At 45.5% G+C, this 21,870-nt stretch overlaps 1 protein-coding gene across 1 annotated transcript in view; it reads left to right on the forward strand.

Annotated features, from left to right (window-relative positions):
* LOC139168926 (collagen alpha-1(I) chain-like) overlaps positions 1–21,870 on the forward strand; it is a 77,905-nt gene that overhangs the window by 24,072 nt on the left and 31,963 nt on the right. The window contains exons 10-18 of the mRNA XM_070754704.1: positions 10,424–10,477; positions 11,178–11,231; positions 13,309–13,362; positions 13,703–13,786; positions 14,702–14,755; positions 16,880–16,942; positions 17,849–17,902; positions 18,169–18,222; positions 21,345–21,389. Of these exons, the coding sequence (XP_070610805.1) occupies positions 10,424–10,477; positions 11,178–11,231; positions 13,309–13,362; positions 13,703–13,786; positions 14,702–14,755; positions 16,880–16,942; positions 17,849–17,902; positions 18,169–18,222; positions 21,345–21,389 (516 nt within the window). The remainder of the gene's footprint in view (positions 1–10,423; positions 10,478–11,177; positions 11,232–13,308; positions 13,363–13,702; positions 13,787–14,701; positions 14,756–16,879; positions 16,943–17,848; positions 17,903–18,168; positions 18,223–21,344; positions 21,390–21,870) is intronic.

A 21,870-nucleotide genomic window follows, 5' to 3' on the forward strand; every position in this document is an offset into this window, starting at 1 on the left:
TTCTCTGTGGTGGCCCTGGCCCTCTGGAACCAGTTCCCCCCGGAGATTAGAATTGCTCCCACCCTCCTTGCCTTTCGTAAGCTGCTTAAAACCTACCTCTGCCGCCAGGCATGGGGGAATTGAGATACTCTTTCCCCTTAGGCCTTTACAATTTTATGCATGGTATGTTTGTATGTAAGTTAGATTTTTATAATAATGGGTTTTTAACTGTTTTTAGTATTGGATTATTATTATATGCTGTTATATTATTGCTGTTAGCCACCCCGAGTCTCTGGAGAGGGGCGGCATACAAATCCAATAAATAAATAAATAAAATAAAATAAATATCCTAAAGATGGAGAAAGAACATAATATTCGCTAAATATGCAGCTGGTTTCCACCTTTGTTTTAACTTTTGGTTTGTCTTTTGTCTGTACGTTGTGTTTGTGTCTCCTTTAGAATTCCTTCAGCAATGAGGATTGCGTTTTTAAACACAGGCTGCTCAGAAGCAACTACCCCGTTTATGAGTCCGAAAGGCACAACTTACTTGTCAGCCTAGGATACCCTAAGGGACCGTTCGTTCCCGGGCGCCAGCTACCACCTCTCTCTAACTTTCTAAGTAGAAAGAATGAAATCCCCTCCAGCCAGTTCAACCCGCCAGTGCCTCGGGAAGGGGACATCGATTTTGCACCCTGCCTAGGTGAAAAGACAGGAGCGGGAATATGGGAAGAAAGCATAGGAGAGGCGGGCATTGACCCCTGTGTGAGCCAGCATTAAGAGAGAGAGAGTAGATTAGATTAGATTTATTGGATTTATATGCTGCCCCTCTCCGCAGACTCGGGGCGGCTCACAACAATAGCAAAAAACAGTACATAGTGACAAATCCAATGCCCACCAATCCAATTATAATTTTAAGTTAAGAAATTCATAAAAGCAACCCCAATATATATAAAAAACAAGCACACAATCAATCAAACAGCAAAACAACATGGGCAAGGGGGAGATGTTTTAGTTCCCCCATGACTGACAGCAGAGGTGGGTGTTAAGGAGTTTACGAAAGGCAAGGAGGGTGGGGGCAATCCTAATCTCAGGGGGGAGCTGGCTCCAGGGGGTCGGAGCCACCACAGAGAAGGCTCTTCCCCTGGGTCCCGCCAGACGACATTGTTTAGTCGACGGGACCCGAAGAAGGCCGACTCTGTGGGACCTAACCGGTCGCTGGGATTCGTGCGGCAGAAGGCGGTCCCGAAGATATTCTGGTCCGGTGCCATGAAGGGCTTTATAGGTCATAACCAACACTTTGAATTGTGACCGGAAACTGATGACCCAAATGGTGTCCTGTTGACCGGATTATTTTCTAGCTTTCAAACTGATTCCTGAACGTCAAAGAAAGCTACATTCCCTTTTTTCACATGAATTGCTCAGAATAAGGGGGGAGGGACATAGCTGTGTAGAGGTAGTTGTCAACTTACAACAGTTCATCCTCATCACCTCGAGGTTTGACTATTGTAATGCTCTCTACATGGGGCTACCTTTGAAAAGTGTTCGGAAACTTCAGATCATGCAGAATGCAGCTGCGAGAGCAATCATGGGCTTCCCTAAATATGCCCATATCACACCAACACTCCACAGTCTGCATTGGTTACCGATCAGTTTCTGGTCACAATTCAAAGTGTTGGTTATGACCTTTAAAGGCCTTCATGGCACTGGACCAGAATATCTCCGAGACCGCCTTCTGCCGCACGAATCCCAGCGACCGATTAGGTCCCACAGAGTGGGCCTTCTCCGGGTCCCGTCATCTAAACAATGTCGGTTGGCGGGCCCCAGGTGAAGAGCCTTCTCTGTGGCGGCCCCGACTCTCTGGAACCAACTCCCCCCAGAGATTAGAGCTGCCCCTACTCTCCCCGCCTTCCATAAACTCCTTAAAACCCACCTTTGTCGTCAGGCATGGGGGAACTGAAACACCTCCCCCGGGCATGTCTAATTTATGCATGGTATGTTTGTGTGTGTGTATGTTAGTAAATGGGGTTCTTTTTAAATCTTTTTAAATCTTTTAAATTTATTTGGATTTGTCATGATTTGTTGTATTTTGCTGTGAGCCACCCCGAGTCTGCGGAGAGGGGCGGCATGCAAATCTAAATAATAAATAAATAAATAAATACATTTAGTGACCGTTCAAGGTTAACGACCCATCCGTCTTACTAACTGAACAGCTGCAGTGATTCACTTTAACAACTCTGGCAGAAAAAGGCTTAAAATGGGACAAAGCCCACTTAACAAATGTTTTACTCAGCAACGTACATTTCAGGCTGAACTACAACTGTTGTTAGCCGCTCTGAGTCCGTTTTGGAATGAGCAGCGCATAAATACAATCAATCAATCAATCAATCAACCAACCAACCAACCAACCAACCAACCAACCAACCAATCAATCAATCAATCAATCAATCAATCAATCAATCAATCAATCAATAAACTGTAGTTGTAACTCATCTTCCTTGTTCTAGCTCTGGTCTTTATCAACTTGAATGACAAACTTGGAACGGGGGTCACAAGCCGAGTTTTATACGAGGGTCGCCGAGAAAGTAATGCACCACATTTTCTTTCTTCAACAATTATTTATTGAACACAATGAAACTTACACACAAGAAAGAATGGTGTTTCTTCTACATTCCCTAGTTTTCCACGTAATCTCCATCCCGTTCTATGGCCTTCCTCCAGAGAGGCACAAGGGCGAGGATACCCTGCTGGTACCTCTTCTTGTTCTGGTCATGAAGCCATTTCTGAACTGTAATGGCCTCACCCTCTGTGCCCAGCGACTAACCGTATTTCTGTCGACTGCCAATTCTCCATAAACTGTATACAAACGTTTGTGAATGTTCCCAACAGTTTCTTTCTCCACAGTGAGAAATTCAGTGACGACAGGCTGCTTGTAATGTACATCATTTACACACGCCATTTCAAAACTAGTGTGCAATAGGGTTGATATTCCTGGAGGGGTCTGTAATATGGTAAATGATTTAGCTTTACTAGATAAATGGTCAAAGCAAAGGAAACTGCAGTTTAATGTTTCCAAATGTAAAATAATGTACTTGGGGAAAAGGAATCCTCAATCTGAGTACTATATTGCATTGGCAGTTCTGTGTTAGCAAAAACTTCAGAAGAGAAGGATTTAGGGGTAGTGATTTCTGACAGTCTCAAAATGGGTGAGCAGTGTGGTCGGGCAGTAGGAAAAGCAAGTAGGATGCTTGGCTGCATAGCTAGAGGTATAAAAAGCAGGAAGAGGGAGATTGTGATCCCCTTATATAGAGCGCTGGTGAGACCACATTTGGAGTACTGTGTTCAGTTCTGGAGACCTCGCCTACAAAAAGATATTGACAAAATTGAACGGGTGCAAAGACGGGCTACAAGAATGGTGGAAGGTCTTAAGCATAAAACGTATCAGGAAAGACTTCATGAACTCAATCTGTAGAGTCTGGAGGACAGAAGGAAAAGGGGGGACATGATCGAAACATTTAAATATGTTAAAGGGTTAAATAAGGTCCAGGAGGGAAGTGTTTTTAATAGGAAAGTGAACACAAGAACAAGGGGACACAATCTGACGTTAGTTGGGAGAAAGATCAAAAGCAATGTGAGGAAATCCTCTTCCGGTTCCGGTTCGAGCGGTGAGGAGATGGTGGGTCCGCCGCTCTTCTGAAACGACGGCATAATATCATCAGAAAATGTGTTAATCCAGGATGGAATGCCCCGAAAGCTGTCTGCTGCTGCTGCTGTGTCCCCTATCTTGAAGTTTGAGGCTGGAAACGTGGTATTTCCGCCCTGCTGTAGGGGTGCCGAGAGAGACCGCGGCATGGAGAGGTAGTCAGCTGAGACCCGGAAGATGGCGGTGGTACCTGACACTGGATGTAAACATCGGAGGGAAGAAAGCGGTCGAGAAAGCGTGGAGCCATTGCCAGGCTGTGCCTCCTGACCCGGCCCCGTCGAGTGAGAGTGGCCGGTGCCGAGACGGTGGAGGCCAAGGGGTGCTGTGGGCACCGAGAAATATCACGGCGTCAAGAGGTGACCAGCTGAGACGCGGAAGATGGCGGCGGTGCCTGGTGCAAAATACAAACATCGGAGAGAGAAAAGGAGCCGAGAATAATATGGAGTGTGGAGTGTGGAGTGTGGAGCCACTGTTGAACTGAGACTCCCTCCCCCCCTCGACCCCGGTGAGTGAGAGTGACCGGCGCCGAGGCGGTGGAGGCCAGGGGGTAATGGAGGCGATGGAGAGAAGTGGAGACCAACACCGAGATGGGAGCGATCTGTTGCCAGTGGCGGAGTTGCAAGTGGGGAACATCCAGGGACAACAACCCCCCCCGCCCCCCGCTCCCCCACCCCCCGCTCCCCCGCATGGCACCAGTGGGTGAGAGTTGCTGGTGTCGAGGGGAGGTTAAAGTGGGATGGAAAGATTGCGGAGACTGATGGGCCTGCTGGACATTGGAACAACAACGACAAAAAATGATTAGAGGGGGGTGAGAAAGATGAAATTGGTTGCTCGGGAACATTATGGCCAATTGGTTTAGGGACATTGCTAATGCTAACTTTGCCTATCATGGTTTGTCGTCTCCCCCCTCCCCTCCTCCTGATTGCTATGCACTATATAGAAGATCTGCGCCCCTAGTGGACTGAATGTAGAAGACAGCAGTTTTTAAGACCTTTTAAGACCTTAAAGACCTTATAGAAGATCTACAAAAGATATTACTCCTGTATTGATTGATTGACTGATGATTAACTAATAATTAAGATCTGATTTTATACTATCAATTACTAATTTATGAATTTTTTCTACTTTCTATTTTATACCTATTTATCGTGATATATTTTATTAGTGTTTTTAACTATTATTAATTTAATTCATTTTTAATATTATTGGGGGGTCTTTTAATTAATGGATGATTGGGGTAGATACAATATTGTGCATGGAGTGAATGATTGGTATGAGTGTGATGGTTGGGGTAGGTGGGAGTATGGTATGAATGAGACAATTGGAAATAGTATGAATGACGGATTTGGCCCACCTGATGCCGGAGAGGCAGGAGGGGAGGGAGCGCTAATCTCTGGGGTGACAGAGGGTCAGAATATCCTAGTGTTGCTGGGGAGAGGCAGATATGGCGGGGGCCACAGAGTTAGCCGTTCCAGGGGAACGAGGGATCATTGCTTAATAACGATCCCTTGTTCTGGCTCTGTGAGCTCAACCTTGGATACTGGTGATGAGTGTAATTCTGGCCCTGGGCTCAGGTTGCTGCTGCTTAATGCCAGGTCGGTGGTAAATAAAGCTCTCCTCATCTGGGATTTAATCCTGGATGAGGAGGCCGACCTGGCATGTATTACTGAAACCTGGCTGGGCCCAGAGGGAGGAGTTCCTCTCTCTGAAATTTGCCCAGCTGGGTTTCAGATATGGCATCAACCTCGACCCCAGGGAAGGGGGGGGGGAGTGGCTATTATAGCCAGGGAGAGCCTTTGCCTACGTGGACTCATTGCTCCAGAGATTGCGGGTTGCGAGTCTCTCTTGATGAAGCTGGACTTAGGGGTTCAGGTGGGCTTGTTTCTCACATACCTGCCTCCCAGCTGCGTGTCAAAAGCCCTGCCTGTGCTGCTCGAGGAGGTAGCCGGGTTGGCGGTGGAGTTCCCCAGACTTATTGTCTTGGGGGACTTCAACCTGCCGTCACTCGGTGAATCCTCTGGACTGGCACAGGAGTTCATAGCCACCATGACAGCCATGGACCTGACTCAAGTAATACAGGGTCCGACTCACGAGGGAGGGAACGCAGCCGACATGGTATTCCTCTCTGAGCAATTGAGCAATGGTCTGAGACTAAGGGGCTTAGAAGTATTGCCTTTGTCACGGTCAGAAAAGTTTGGACAAAAAAAATATCTCTTCCTCCATTTCACTCTATTTCTCCCTCCCTCTTTCTCTCTCTTCCTTCCTTCCCTTCTTTCTCTCCATCCCTCTTTCTTTCTTTCTTCCTCTCTTTTTTGCTCTCTTTCTCTCTCCCTCCTTCCCTCCCTCTATGTCTTTCCCTCTCCCTCCTTCCCCCCTTTCTTTCTCTCTCTCTCTCTTGCTTTCTTTCCCTCTCTTTCTCTTGCTTTCTTTCTTTCATTCTCTCTCCCCTCCTTTTTTTTCTCTCTCTCTTTCTCTCTCGTTCACCACGCCAGCAACAGAGAGAAAAAGAAAGAGCGACAGAGAGCCGGAGAGAGAGTGGAGTGCGCAGCAGCCATCAGCCTCCTCGCCCTCCCAGATGTCCCCAGCGCCCGGCCTCGCGCCGCCTCCCGTTAGCCCGGACGAAAGCCACACAGTCCCGGACTCCCAGATCGCTCGCTTCTCTGGCCAGCGCGGCGCTTTCCTGGGCAGATGGCTTTGCTGACCGGAGAAGTGAGCGATCCGGGAGTCCGGGACTGTGTGGCTTTGCGCCATGAAGAGAAAACGGCAGCAGGGAAAAGTCGGCCGTTTTCTCTTCATGGCGCAAAGCCACACAGTCCCGGACTCCTGGATCGCTCGCTTCTCCGGCCAGCGCGGCGCTTTCCTGGGCAGATGGCTTTGCTGACCGGAGAAGCGAGCGATCCGGGAGTCCGGGACTGTGTGGCTTTGCGCCATGAAGAGAAAACGGCAGCAGGGAAAAGTTGGCCGTTTTCTCTTCATGGCGCAAAGCCACACAGTCCCGGACTCCCGGATTGCTCGCCCCAAGGCAGGAGGCGGCAGCGGAGGAGAGTGGGCGGGCAATGGGGCAGGGCGGAGAAGCCAGGGGCGCATTTGGCCGGAGGCACCGTGGGGAAGCAGGGGCAGGGAGGTGCGGAAGTAGGAGTAAAGGGAGCCGCGGCTGCCCCTGCCTCCCCACGGTGCCTCCGGCCAGACGCGCCCCTAGCTTCTCCGCCCTGCCCCATTGCCCGCCCGATCCGCCCACTCTCCTCCGCCGCCTCTCGCCACGGCACACCTGATGGTGTGTCGCGGCACACCGGTTGGGAAACGCTGGTCTAGAGAAGCGATGGAGGAAGAGTAAGTCTGAATCCGATCGAACACTTGTAAGAGCTTTTATTAAGACTTACAAAGTAGCGCTCAAGGCGGCAAGATGCGCGTACCATGCCGCCTTGATTGCATCAGCGGAATCCCACCCGGCCACTCTGTTTAGGGTGACCCGCTCCCTTCTTAACCAGGGGGGAGTTGGGGAGCCCTTACAGAGTAGTGCCGAGGATTTTAACACATTTTTCGCTGATAAAATTGCTCAGATCCGGGCGGACCTCGACTCCTATTGGAAAACAGAGTTGGCTGACAACGAGTCAGTCGAGGTGACTGGGGCCCGTACTTGTCCACCTGTCTGGGAAGAGTTTGATCTGGTGACACCTGATGAAGTGGACAAGGCCATTGGAGCTGTGAGTTCCGCCACCTGTTTACTGGATCCGTGTACCTCCTGGCTGGTTTCGGCCAGCAAGGAGGTGACACGGAGCTGGGTCCAGGAGATTGTCAACGCTTCCTTGGGGAGGGGATCCTTTCCATCCTCCTATAAAGAGGCGCTCGTGCGCCCCCTCCTCAAGAAGCCTTCCCTGGACCCAGCCGTACTTAATAACTACCGGCCAGTCTCCAACCTTCCCTTTATGGGGAAGGTTGTCGAGAAGGTGGTGGCACTCTAGCTCCAACGGTCCTTGGAAGAAGCCGATTATCTAGGTCCCTAGCAGTCGGGTTTCAGGCCCGGTTACAGCACGGAAACTGCTTTGGTCGCGTTGATGGATGATCTCTGGCAGGCCCGGGACAGGGGTTTATCCTCTGTCCTGGTGCTTCTTGACCTCTCAGAGACTTTCGATACCATCGACCATGGTATCCTTCTGCACCGGCTGGAGGGGTTGGGGGTGGGAGGCACTGTTCTCCAGTGGTTCTCCTCCTACCTCTCCGGTCGGTCGCAGTTGGTGTTAGTGGGGGGCCAGAGGTCGACTCCGAGGTCTCTCCCTTGTGGGGTGCCTCAGGGGTCGGTCCTCTCCCCCCTGCTATTTAATATCTACATGAAACCACTGGGTGAGATCATCCAAGGGCATGGGGTGAGGTATCATCAGTACGCTGATGATACCCAGCTTTACATCTCCACCCCATGTCCAGTCAACGAAGCAGTGGAAGTGATGTGCCGGTGCCTGGAGGCTGTTGGGGCCTGGATGAGTGTCAACAGACTCAAACTCAACCCGGATAAGACGGAGTGGCTGTGGATTTTGCCTCCCAAGGACAATTCCATCTGTCCTTCCATTACCCTGGGGGGGGAATTATTGACCCCCTCAGAGAGGGTCCGCAACTTGGGCGTCCTCCTCGATCCACAGCTCACATTAGAGAACCATCTTTCAGCTGTGGCGAGGGGGGCGTTTGCCCAGGTTTGCCTGGTGCACCAGTTGCGGCCCTATCTGGACCGGGACTCACTGCTCACAGTCACTCATGCCCTCATCACCTCGAGGTTCAACTACTGTAATGCTCTCTACATGGGGCTACCTTTGAAATGTGTTCGGAAACTTCAGATCGTGCAGAATGCAGCTGCGAGAGCAGTCATGGGCTTACCTAGGTATGCCCATGTTTCACCAACACTCCGCAGTCTGCATTGGTTGCCGATCAACTTCCAGTCACAATTCAAAGTGTTGGTTATGACCTTTAAAGCCCTTCATGGCACTGGACCAGAATATCTCCGAGACCGCCTGCTGACGCACGAATCCCAGCGACCGATTAGGTCCCACAGAGTGGGCCTTCTCCGGGTCCCGTCAACTAAACAATGTTGGTTGGCGGGCCCCAGGGGAAGAGCCTTCTCTGTGGTGGCCCCAGCCCTCTGGAACCAACTCCCCCCGGAGATTAGAACTGCCCCTACTCTCCTGGCCTTTCGTAAGCTCCTTAAGACCCACCTTTGTCGTCAGGCATGGGGGAACTGAGACATCTCCCCTGGGCATATACAATTTATGAATGGTATGTTTGTAGGTACAGTATGTGTGTTTAGAAAATGGGGTCTTTTAAATATTTTTAAACAGTAATTTAGATTTGTTGTAAATTGTTTTCACTTTGTTGTGAGCCGCCCCGAGTCTGCGGAGAGGGGCGGCATACAAATCTAAATAATAAATAAATAATAAATAAATAAATAAATAAATATTATTTCACTGAAAGAGTAGTAGATCCTTGGAACAAACTTCCAGCAGATGTGGTTGGTAAATCCACAGTAACTAAATTTAAACATGCCTGGGATAAACATAGATCCATCCTAAGATAAAATACAGGAAATAGTATAAGGGCAGACTAGATGGACCATGAGGTCTTTTTCTGTCGTCAATCTTCTATGTTTCTATGAATCGAGGATCTGAGAGTGGCTCATTATCACTAATATCTCCTTCGTCCTCTGACTGGGACCAATCCCTCACTGACATATCTGCCATCTCTGGTGGTCCCTTGGGTTCATCCAGGTCTATTTCTCCTTCACTCTCACTCTCTGCATCACCCGGCAACACCAGTGGCCCAGGGTACCCAGATGGGCCTGGTTCATCCTCCTCAGAGTCCATTATTACCAGAGGGAGACGAGGAACACTTACAACAGTTATTAACAGTCAGATGGAGGGGAACAGGCATATATGCCTCCCTTCTGGAAGAATGGAGTTGAGATGCTCCATAAAGCACTACTATTACTACTATTACAATTACTACTATTACTACTACCACTACCGCTGCCTCTTCTTCTTCTTCTTCTTCTTCTTCTTCTTCTTCTTCTTCTTCTTCTTCTTCTTCTTCTCCTCCTCCTCCTCCTCCTCTTCTTTTTTTCTTCTTTTTTCTTCTTCTTCTTCTCTTCTTCTCCTCCTCCTCCTCTTCTTTTTCTTCTTTTCTTCTTCTTCTCCTCCTCCTCCTCCTCCTCTTCTTTTTCTTCTTTTCTTCTTCTTCTTCTTCTCTTCTTCTCCTCCTCCTCCTCTTCTTCTTTTTCTTCTTTTCTTCTTCTTCTTCTTCTTCTTCTCCTCCTCCTCTTCTTCTTCTTTTTCTTCTTTTCTTCTTCTTCTTCTTCTCCTCTTCTTTTTCTTCTTTTCTTGTCCTCCTCCTCTTCCTCCTCCTCCTCTTCTTTTCTTCTTCTCTTCTTCTTCTTCTTCTTTTCTTCTTCTTCTTCTTCTCTTCTTCTTTTCTTCTTCTTCTCCTCCTCCTCCTTCTCCTCCTCCTCCTCCTCTTCTTCTTCTTCTTCTTCTCTTCTTCTTCTTCTTTTCTTCTTCTTCTTCTTCTTCTTTTCTTCTTTTCTTCTTCTTCTTTTCTTCTTCTTTTCTTCTTCTTCTTCTTCTTCTTCTTCTTCTTCTTCTTCTTTTCTTCTTCTTCTCCTCCTCCTCCTCAGAGCAAAGAATGTTCACTACTTTTATTCTGGGGCAATGGAAGGAGAGATGAGGTGATCAATGAAGACTTTCTCTCTGCACCTCTTTCTCTCAGGGTCTTTGTGGCAAAGATGGTGAGACAGGAGCAGCTGGACCTCCAGGACCTGCTGTGAGTATTTGCTTTCTTTTTATTTTGGGGGAGTATGCCATCTACAGATTATCTAGACACAACAGAAAGAAGGCAAAATCCAAATCCGATCTTTTCCTAAGTTTAGTGGCCAAATTTCCACCACCAGTTCATGTGAACCAGTCTGAACCAGGAGCAACCCACCACTGCTTAGGACAGTGATTCTCAACCTTATAAATGCCGTGACCCCTTAATACAGTTCCTCATGGTGTGGTGACCCCCAACCATACGTCTAGCCCCAATTCTCCCAACAGAGCTTTAAGCTGATTGGCAGGAAGGTCAGAGGGATGCCCCACCTGTAAATGCCTGATTGGTCGGATTGTAAAAATATGTTCCAAGGTGCCAGAATAGAAGCTTTAGTTCCTAACAACAGGGGAAGCTTGTCTTTTCCAAGAGTCTTAGGTGACTCTTGTGAAATGATCGTTCTACACCCCCCCAAAGGGGTCCTGACCCCCAGGTTGAGAACCATTCGCTTAGTAGATATATTGATGGTGGGTGGTCCATTATGAAAGAGAGTATGGATCCATTTAATAGAACATGACTATAAGTAATCAATAATCTTTACGTAAGCTCTGGTTTTTGGTTACATGAATATATCTCTCCCCTTCTTATTAGGCTCACGGTGTTGTTGTTGAGGTTTATGATGGTGGTGGTGGTGGTGATGATGATGTGATATTTGCAGGCGGCTGTTGGAGGGCGAGGTAAACGGGATGCCCCTGGACCATCTGGATTGCAAGTAAGTACAGCAATTCTATTCCAAGCCTTTTACTACCATGCTGGAGGACATTCCCCCCTCCCCACTCAGTCCTAGCAGGTAAACCTGCTTGTGCAGGGGGGTAAATAAACAGACACAAGCAGATTGGGGGAAAACTATCCAATTCCTGCTGAATGCAAAAAGGAAATTTGTCTAAAATATTGAATTATATCTGTTCCTCAAAGATGCATAGTTGTTTGAGGGTTGCATTTGTTGATGATAACTTCCTGCCAAATAATTTTATAAGGTTCCTAGGAAGGTACTATTTTTATTTAATCTGTCTATCACCTCTTTTCCTGGATTCCTGGCATATTTATTAATTGGATTTAATAAATCCAAATTCCACTATATCCCAAAGGCTGTATGTCGCACGGTTTGCACGGGTGGTGGAGTGGTGGAAGAGAGTGAATGAATGAATGAGGCTGAATTGGGCTTATGTATTAATCACAGGTGCTCAGGTAGGCAGATGTATACACAGTTGTCCCATCATCTAGATAGCAAGATACTATTGTCCAATCTAGTGCTAGACTTACTTCACGTTTGATGGAAAATTAGTGGTTTGGATCTAACTCCTTTGGATCCACTTATTTATTTGGGGGGTGGGTGTTGTGTGTGTGGGTATAAATTTAGCTGTTTTAGCTCCATTTGAAATCAAATCGAGCAGGGGGGGGGAAATCCAAAAATCCCTTTCGGCCACTTTAACTCACCAGCAACAGATTTAAATATCTCCTTCCTCTGTAATTACACATCCAGCTCTTTCCAGATGTTACCAATCATCTTTCCATCCTGGCGTTGTGTTGTCTCCATGGCTGTGTCAGCTCAGGCATGGCTGCCTGGCCAGCTTCACACCACAGCCAGTGCGAGACTGAGCCAGTTTGTCTGGTGGGGCATACCAGCCTCTACTAGACCCCTGGTAGCATCCCATACATCTACTTCCCTTCAGGAAGAATCTGGTCGAGTCGCAAAGGGCGGGAACCCCCAGGCAGTGGGGATTTAGAGCCTTTCCAAGGGAGGGGAAAGGCTCCCGTTGCCGCGGCCATCAGACCCCGACCCTCTCTCCACACTGGATCCACTTAGATGGGGCAGGATCAGAGGTGGGCTGTGGCCCGGATGGAGGAGGGAACCCAGTAGGGTAGAGAAAATGGAGCTCCACCCCAGAGCATCCAAATGCACTGAAAAATGTTGAAATAAAATTCAGGGTGTCCTGCATAATCCACACCCACAGTGTGGTAGTAAAAATTTTGGTAGCCCTTCTCTGGGCAGTGTTGTTGTTGGCTCTGGCCCAGCTCCTGTCCCAGGGAATTGGAGGTGGAGGCAGGGGAAACGTCAACATGTCCTAGGCCTGTTTTGTTGTCGGCAGAGTCAGGAAGTTCAGTTTCCTCAGACAAAGAAGAAGGTGGGGGTGACTTGGAAGAGGGGGGCTTGGCACACAGCCCAGGAAGCCAATCACCATTATCTTTGGTTGATTCAGATGACGAAGTGTTAGACCCACGCAGGCGCAGACTTATGCATTGAAGAGACCAATTGAGGAAATATTACAGGAGATAAGAGAGGCCACCTGTGTTTGGGTGGGGCTCCAGTAATTAGAGCTGCTGCTATAAATAGCAGCATGCTAGTTTGGCCATTGTGGAAGATTCTTTGATCGCAGTTCTTCAGGATCGTGCCTCGCTGTGTCTGAACATTGTGGATTTTTCATGCCTTTGACACCAAAGCAGAGTAAAGTGTGTGTGTGTGTTTCACTTCGTTGGAAGAAGGAGGGCTGTGACGTTTCTTCACAGCTACTAGCTAAGTACTTAAGGACTGGTTAAGGGACTTGTACAGCTGACAAGGTTGTTTTGGGGAAGAGTGCTCTTTGCAATACAAAAAGGGTGCTTTGTTTCTTTTGAATTTTGTGATAAAGGACATTGTTTTGAATTTTCAAACGTGTGTGTGTCTGAAATTTGTACCCGTGAATTTTCGGGAGGCTTCTATCAGAGAGCCCGGCAGAACAGGTAGGATGTTACTTCTCGAAGAGGATGAAGTGAGCCTTCCTAATACCAAAATAATCTCTTGCTTTCAGCGACTTCCAAACCCCGCAGGCCCTCCAGGCAAAGGTGGAGATCCAGGTGACCAAGTAAGTTATAATAATTATCAATCCCCATTTAGCACATACAACATAGATACTTGCCAGTCTGACGTGCAGTCTTTCCTACGTTTTTTCTACAGATTCAAAATAGCTTCTCGATGTAGAAGTAGATTGAATTATGTACACTGATAATATATGTACCAAAGACAAATTCCTTGTGTGTCTGATCACACTTGGCCAAGAAAGAATTCTTTGTTCTAAGTTTTATCTCATACTCAGTCCTTCTTTTCATTAAACAAGACATACCTGGTTCCTGCAACTGTTCTTCATGTGTTTTAGACTCCAGTGCCCTAATCATTTTTGTTGCTCTTCTCTGCACTTTTTCTAGAGTCTCAACCTCCGTTTTGCATCGTCGGGACCAAATCTGAATGCCATATTCCAAGTGCGGCTTCATGAAAGGCCTTATATAGGGGTATTAACACTTCACGTGACCTTGATTCTATTCCTCTATTAATGCAGCCTAGAACTGTGTTGGCTTTTTTGGCAGCTGCTGCACATTGCTCACTCATATTTAAATGGTTGTCCACTAGGACTCCAAGTTCCCTCTCACAGTTACTACTGTTGAGCAAGGTACCACATATACTCTACCTGTGTGTTTTGTTTTTCTTGCCTAAATGTAGAACCTTCCTTTTTTCACCATTGAATTTCATTTTGTTAGATATCCCCTTCTGTTCAAGTCTGTCAAGGTTCTTCTGTATTTTGACCCTATCTTCTGCCATGTTCTAGAATGTTAAACCATACGGCTAGCGCCAATTCTCCCAACAGAGTTTTAGTGGATCCACTTAGATGGGGCAGGATCAGAGGTGGGATGCTGCCTGGATTGGGGAAACACATTGGGGTAGCGAAAATGGAGCTCCACCCCAGAGCGCCTAATTGCACTGAACGATATTGAAAGAAAATGCAGGGTGTCCTGCATAAGCCAGACCCACAGTGTGGTAGGAAAACTTTTTGTTGCCCTTTTTACAGAAATCAGGTATTTTGGGGAGCATTTTGTGGAACCCTAGATCTATCACAGCGTCTGTGAAAGCAATGTTGAACCATACGTTGAGCGCTAATTCTCCCAACAGAGTTTTAATGGATCCACTTAGATGGGGCAGAATCAGAGGTGATGCCCGGACTGGGGGGAACGCAGTGGGGAGCGAAAATGGAGCTCCACCCCAGAGCACTTGATTGCACTGAAAGATGTTGAAAGAGTATGCCGGGTGTCCTGCATAAGCCATTCCCTCAGTGTAGTAAAACTTTTGGTAGCCCTTCACTGGGCAGGATGTTACTTCTCAAAGAGGATGAAGTGAGCCTTCCTAATACCAAAATAATCTCCTCCTTTCAGGGAGGTCCCGGCCCCAGAGGCCCTCCAGGCCAAGGTGGAGAACCAGATAACCAAGTAAGTTGCAATTATCAATCCCCATTTAGCACATACAACATAGATACTTACCAGTCTGATGTGCAGTCTTTCCTACATCTTTTCTATAGATTCAAAATAGTTTCTAGATGTGGAAGTAGATTGAATTATGTACACTGAGAGCATATGTACCAAAGACAAATTCCTTGTGTGTTTGATCACACTTGGCCAAGAAAGAATTCTATGTTCTATGTTTTATCTCATCCCCAGTCCTTCTTTTCATTAAACTACCCTGCATTACGAATATGTACGACAGCACAGTTTGTTTATTTATTTATTTATTAGATTTGTATGCCGCCCCTCTCCGTAGACTTGGGGGGGGGCTAACAACAGTAAAAAACAATATAAACAAATCTAATATTAAAAGTAGTTTAAAAACCCCAATTTAAGAAACCAATCATACATACAAACATACCATGCATACATTTTGTAAGCCTAGGGGGAAGGGAATAACTCAATTCCCCCATGCCTGATGACAGAGGTGGGTTTTAAGGAGCTTACGAAAGGCAAGTAGGGTGGGGGCAACTCTAATATCTGGGGGGAGTTGGTTCCAGAGAGCCGGGGCTGCCACAGAGAAGGCTCTTCCCCTGGGTCCCGCCAGATGACATTGTTTAGTTGACGGGACCCGGAGAAGGCCAACTCTGTGGGACCTAACCGGTCGCTGGGATTAGTGCGGCAGAAGACGGTCCCGGAGATATTCTGGCCCGATGCCATGAAGAGCTTTATAGGTCATAACCAACAGTTGCTTCTTTCTCTTCCAACACAGGGTCTGAAGAGACCTAATATCTCACAATATCCCAAAACAAGTAGAAGTTGTCCGAGCCAGATAGGCTCAACTCCATGAGTTTCTTCCTTTGGGTCTCAGCTTGAATCTCCCATGACTAACCTTAGCTGGATTCAAGATACTAGCCCATCCCATCAACCTATCAGCCGAAGGTGGGCTTTGTACAGGAAATGCCAAATATTAGGTGTTTTGGCATGGGTTGTTGTTCTATTCCGGGCTTATTCAGATTGAAACAAAAGATGAAAACCCACTTTTTAAACTTTGAATTACCATCCTTATATAAAAAAGGCCACATTTACAAGCACAAGTCAGTCTCTGAGAGTTCATTGAAATAGGTCTTCGCAGTTGCAGAGTTATCAGATAAGCATCCGGGAATGACGCCAGAATCAGGGCTAATTGCATTCCAGCAAGATAAACCAGGCGTGATTCATAGGTAATACAAGCAGCTCACCACGTTCTGGCTGGACAGGCAGCTTCTAGGGCATGGGTATTGCAGAGCAGAAATCAGGTATTTTGGGGAGCATTTCTGGAACCCCAGATGTATCACAGTGTCCGTGAAAGCAATGTTTATTTTTATTTATTTATTTTGTCCAATACACAATAAAACACAATGAAGATTATAGAGAATACACTCAAAGTAAAATGTATGAAAAAAAAGAATAGAAGAGAAAATATAGGAATAAAATATATCAATGAGAGAATAGAAAAAAAGATATAGGTATAGAAGATATAGGAGATATAGGAGAGACAATAGGACAGGGAACGGAGATGACAGCTTCTAGGAGATTAGTTTTGCAGAGCAGAAATCAGGTATTTTGGGGAGCATTTCTGGAACCCCAGATCTATCGCAGCGTCCGTGAAAGCAATGTTGAACCATATGTCTAGCGCCAATTCTCTCAACAGAGCTTTAAGCTGATTGGCAGGAATGTCAGAAGAACACTGCTACTGTAAACGCCTGATTGGTTGGATTGTAAAAATATGTTCCAGGGTGCCAGAATAGAAGCTTTAGTTCCTAACACCAGGGGGAATTTCTTTTTCCCCCCATAGTTTAAGGTGACCCATGTGAAATGGTTGTTCGACCTCCCAAAGGGGTTCTGACCGCCAGGTTGAGAACCATTCGCTTAGTAGATACATTGATGGTGGGTGGTCCATTATGGAAGAAAGGGTGAATCCATTTAATAATCAATAATCTTTAGTTAAGCTTTGTGTTTTTGCTTACATGAATTATATCTCTCCCCTTCTTGTTAGGCTCAGGGTATTGTTGAGGTTTTTGATGATGGTGGTGGTGGTGGTGATGATGATGGTGATGGTGACATTTGCAGGTGGCTGTTGGACAGAGAGGTAAACAGGATGCCCCTGGACCATCTGGACTACAAGTAAGTACAGCAATTCTGTTCCAAGCCTTTTACTACCATGCTGGTGGACATTCACCCCTCCCCACTCAGTCCTAGCAGGTAAATCTGCTTGTGCAGGGGAGTATAAATAGATACAAGGAGAACTGAGGCAGAATTGGGCTTATATATCAATCAGAGGTGCTCAGGTGGGCAGATGAAGTTTTGTTGCAGGTGTTTGAGAGCCACAACAGGAATGTATCCATTGTTGTCCCATCATCTAGGTAACAGGATACTATTGTGTTGGTAATGACCTTTAAAGCCCTTCATGGCATTGGACCAGAATACCTCCGGAACCGCCTTCTACCGCACGAATCCCAGCGGCCGATAAGGTCCCACTGAGTTGGCCTTCTCCGGGTCCCGTCGACCAAACAATGTTGCTTGGCGGGCCCCAGGGGAAGAGCCTTCTCTGTGGTGGCCCCGGCCCTCTGGAATCAACTCCCCCTGGAGATTAGAATGGCCCCCACCCTCCTTGTCTTTTGCAAGTTACGCAAGACCCACCTATATTGCCAGGCATGGGGGAATTAAGACATCTCCCCCAGGTTTTCTTATATTTTATGTTTGGTATGTATGTGTTGTATGGTTTTTAAATTGTTGGGGTTTTTTTTAATATAATTTTATTTTTAGATTTGTTCCATTGTTATACTGTTTTTATTATTGTTTTGAGCCGCCCCAAGTCTTCGGAGAGGGGTGGCATACAAATCTAATAAATTGAATAGAAATTGAATTGAATTGAATTGTCCAATCTAGTACTAGACTAACTTCATGCTTGATGGTAAATTAGTGATTGTTCCTTTGGATCTAATTCCTACCCTGGATTCACTGAGATGGGGCAGGATGTTACCTCTCGAAGAGGATGAAGTGAGCCTTCCTAATACCAAAATAATCTCTTGCTTTCAGGGACCTCCAGGCCCCGCAGGCCCTCCAGGCGATGGTGGAGAACCAGGTGACCAAGTAAGTTATAATAATTATCAATCCCCATTTAGCACATACAACATAGATACTTACCACCAGTCTGACATACAATCTTTCCTACGTCTTATGGAAGAGAGTCCAAATCCATTTAATAGGTCATGACTGTAAGTATTCAATACTCTTTAGGTAAGCTCTGCTTTTTGCTTGCATGAATTATATCTCTCCCCTTCTTGTTAGGCTCACGGTGTTGTTGTTGAGGTTGTTGTTATTGTTGTTGTTGTTGATGGTGATGATGATATTTGCAGGGGGCTGTTGGAAAGAGAAGTAAACGAGATGCCCCTGGACCATCTGGATTGCAAGTAAGTACAGCAATTATTTATTATTATTTATTAATTGGACTTATATGCCCCCCCTCTCCATGGGCTCGGGCGGCTTACAATGTTTTAGTAAAAAATACAATAAATAAAACATTGTAGGCCAATTCTTATTCTTATTCCTCTTCCTCTTCTTCTTCTTCTTATTATTATTCTTATTCTTATTTTTATATTATTATTATTATTATTATTATTATTATTATTATTATTATTAATTAAATTTGTATGCCACCTCTCTCCGAAGACTCAGAGCTATTAATAGGATAATAAATTTTAAAAAATTCTTAAAACTAAATATTTAAAATAAAAAAGTCACACACATGCTATCACACCAGATACATTCATTGGGTAGAGGCTGGGTCCTAATGACCCCAAGCCTGACAACATAAATGTATTTTCAAATTCTTACGGAAGGCAAGGAGGGTAGGGGCAGTGTGAATCTCTGGGGGGAGTTGATTCCAGAGGGCCGGGGCTCCCACAGAGAAGGCTCTACCCCTAGGACCCGCCAGCCGGTATTGTCCGGTTGATGTGACCTTGAGGAGACCAACTCTTTGGGATCCAACTGGACACTGGGATTCGTAGAGCAGAAGTTGGTCTCAGAGATAATGGTTCTATGCCATGTAGGATTTTGTAGGTCATGACCAACACTTTGAATTGTGTCCGGAAGCCAATTGGAAGCCAATGGAGTCTGCCGAGTGATAGAGAGATGTGGGCATATTGCCCAAAATTGCTCACGCGGCTGCATTTTGGACGATTTGAAGTTTCCGGACAGAAGGAAAAGGGGGGACATGATCGAAACATTTAAAATATGTTAAAGGGTTAAATAAGGTCCAGGAGGGAAGTGTCTTTAATAGGAAAGTGAACACAAGAACAAGGGGACACAATCTGAAGTTAGTTGGGGGAAAGATCAAAGGCAACATGAGAAAATATTATTTTACTGAAAGAGTAGTAGATCCTTGGAACAAACTTCCAGCAGACGTGGTTGGTAAATCCACAGTAACTGAATTTAAACATGCCTGGGATAAACATATATCCATTGTAAGATAAAATACAGGAAATAGTATAAGGGCAGACTAGATGGACCATGAGGTCTTTTTCTGCCGTCAGTCTTCTATGTTTCTATGTTTCTCTTCAAAGGTAGCCCCATGCAGAGAGCATTGCAGTAGTCAAACTTCAAGATGATAAGGGCATGAGTGACCATGAGCAAAGACTCCCTGTCCAAATAGGGCCTCAATGGTGCACCAGGCGGACCTGGGCAAACGCCCCCCTCGCCACAGACAAAAGATGGTTTACTAAAGTCAGCTGTGGATAAAGGAAGACGCCCAAGTTGCGAACCCTGTCTGAGGGGGTCAATAATCCCCTCCCAGGATAATGGATGGAGAGATGGGCGTGTCCTTGGGAGGCAGTACCCACAGCCACTCCATCTTGCCTGGATTGAGTTTAAGCCTGTTGACACCCATCCAAACCCTGACAGCCTCCAGACACCGGCACATTAATTCCATTGCTTCACTGAGTGGAGTAACATCAGCATACTGGTGGTAACTCCCCCCATGCCCTTGGATGATCTCACCCAGCAGTTTCATGTAGATATTAAACAGCAGCTCATCTGTCTGGAACCCATATCACATCTCGGACATCAACACCTTTGAAAACATCCAAAGATACTTCACCAGAACAGCCCTTCACTCCTCCACTCGAAACAGAATATCCTACGAAAATAGACTAACAAACCTGGGTCTAGAAAGCTTAGAACTACGGCGCCTAATATACTACTATATATATACTACTATATATATACTACTATAATATAACATCTGAATACTTCAGTATTTTCGTTATAGCATTGCGGTTAAAATAATTGAAATCAGTTAATAAAGCTAAAACTTACCAATAAAGTTTCAATATGCCATTTATTGAATCTAATAAATTTAAGTTTTCTATAATTTGTTTTTATATTGTTAATAATCCTGTTTTACATACCACCTATTATATACTTTCTCCCAAGTTTTATAAAACTCTGTTTCCATTTGATTATTTAACCGTCTCGTCGTCATATCTAATTCTGCACATTCCATAATTTTCTTAAAGACATCTTCGTCTTTTGGAATTTCCTTTTCTTTCCATTTTTGTGCAAAGGTAATTCTTCCCGCTACTAATATATGAATTATTAAATAATATATTTCTTTTTTGCATTTAGTATCAGTGATACCTAATAAGAAGAATTCTGGGGTCTCCTTATTTGTAATTTGCCGTCTGCCGCACGAATCCCAGCGACCAATTAGGTACCACAGAGTCGGCCTTCTCCGGGTCCCGTTGACTAAACAATGTCGTCTGACGGGACCCAGGGGAAGAGCCTTCTCTGTGGTGGCTCCGACCCTCTGGAACCAGCTCCCCCCTGAGATTAGGATTGCCCCCACCCTCCTTGCCTTTCGAAAACTCCTTAAAACCCACCTCTGCCGTCAGGCATGGGTGAACTGAAACATCTCCCCCTTGCCCATGTTGTTTTGGTATTAGATTGATTGTATGCGTGTTTTTTAATATTCTAGGGTTGTTTTTTATGAATTTTTAGCTTAAAATTGTAATTGGATTGGTGGGTATTGGATTTGTTATTATGTATTGTTTTTATCTTGTTGTGAGCCGCCCCGAGTTTTCGGAGAGGGGCGGCATATAAATCCAATAAATCTAATCTAATCTAATTTCCTTTAATCATTTTTCTACTTTATTCCAATAGACCTTAGTTTTTGGGCAGGTCCACCATGTATGAAAATATGTATCATGTTTAATAATATTACATTTCCAGCAAGTAGGGGAGGTATTTGGAAACATCTTTTGGTGGAAGGTGCCATCTATAAAACATCTTAATTTGATTGGAAAATCAAAGAAAATCAAAGAAACATAGAAACATAGAAACATAGAAGTCTGCCGTCAGACTTCTATGTTTCTATGTTTCTATGATTTTCTTTGAACGAGATTGATTTAGTGATTTTCCAATTTTCCATATGTCTAAATTTATTTCTTTTCCAAAATTTTTACACCAACTAATCACGTTACTTCTCGAAGAGGATGAAGTGAGCCTTCCTAATACCAAAATAATCTCTTGCTTTCAGCGACTTCCAGGCCCCGCCGGTCCTCCAAGCGATGATAGGGAACGAGTAAGTTGCAATTATCAACCCCCATTTAGCACATACAACATAGATACTTACCAGTCTGATGTGCAGTCTTTCCTATGTCTTTTCTATAGATTCAAAAAAGCTTCTAGATGTGGAAGTAGATTGAATTATGTACACTGAGAGAATATGTAATATGTAATATGGTAAATGATTTAGCTTTACTAGATGAATGGTCAAAGCAATGGAAACTGCAGTTTAATGTTTCCTAATGTAAAATAATGCACTTGGGGAAAAGAAATCCTCAATCTCAGTATTGCATTGGCAGTTCTGTGTTAGCAAAAACTTCAGAAGAGAAGGATTTAGGGGTAGTGATTTCTGACAGTCTCAAAATGGATGAGCAGTATGGTCGGGCAGTAGGAAAAGCAAGTAGGATGCTTGGCTGCATAGCTAGAGGTATAACAAGCAGGAAGAGGGAGATTGTGATCCCGCTATATAGAGCATTGGTGAGACCACATTTAGAATA

The sequence above is a fragment of the Erythrolamprus reginae genome, chromosome 6 (assembly GCF_031021105.1).
Source record: "Erythrolamprus reginae isolate rEryReg1 chromosome 6, rEryReg1.hap1, whole genome shotgun sequence".
Taxonomy (NCBI): domain Eukaryota; kingdom Metazoa; phylum Chordata; class Lepidosauria; order Squamata; family Dipsadidae; genus Erythrolamprus; species Erythrolamprus reginae.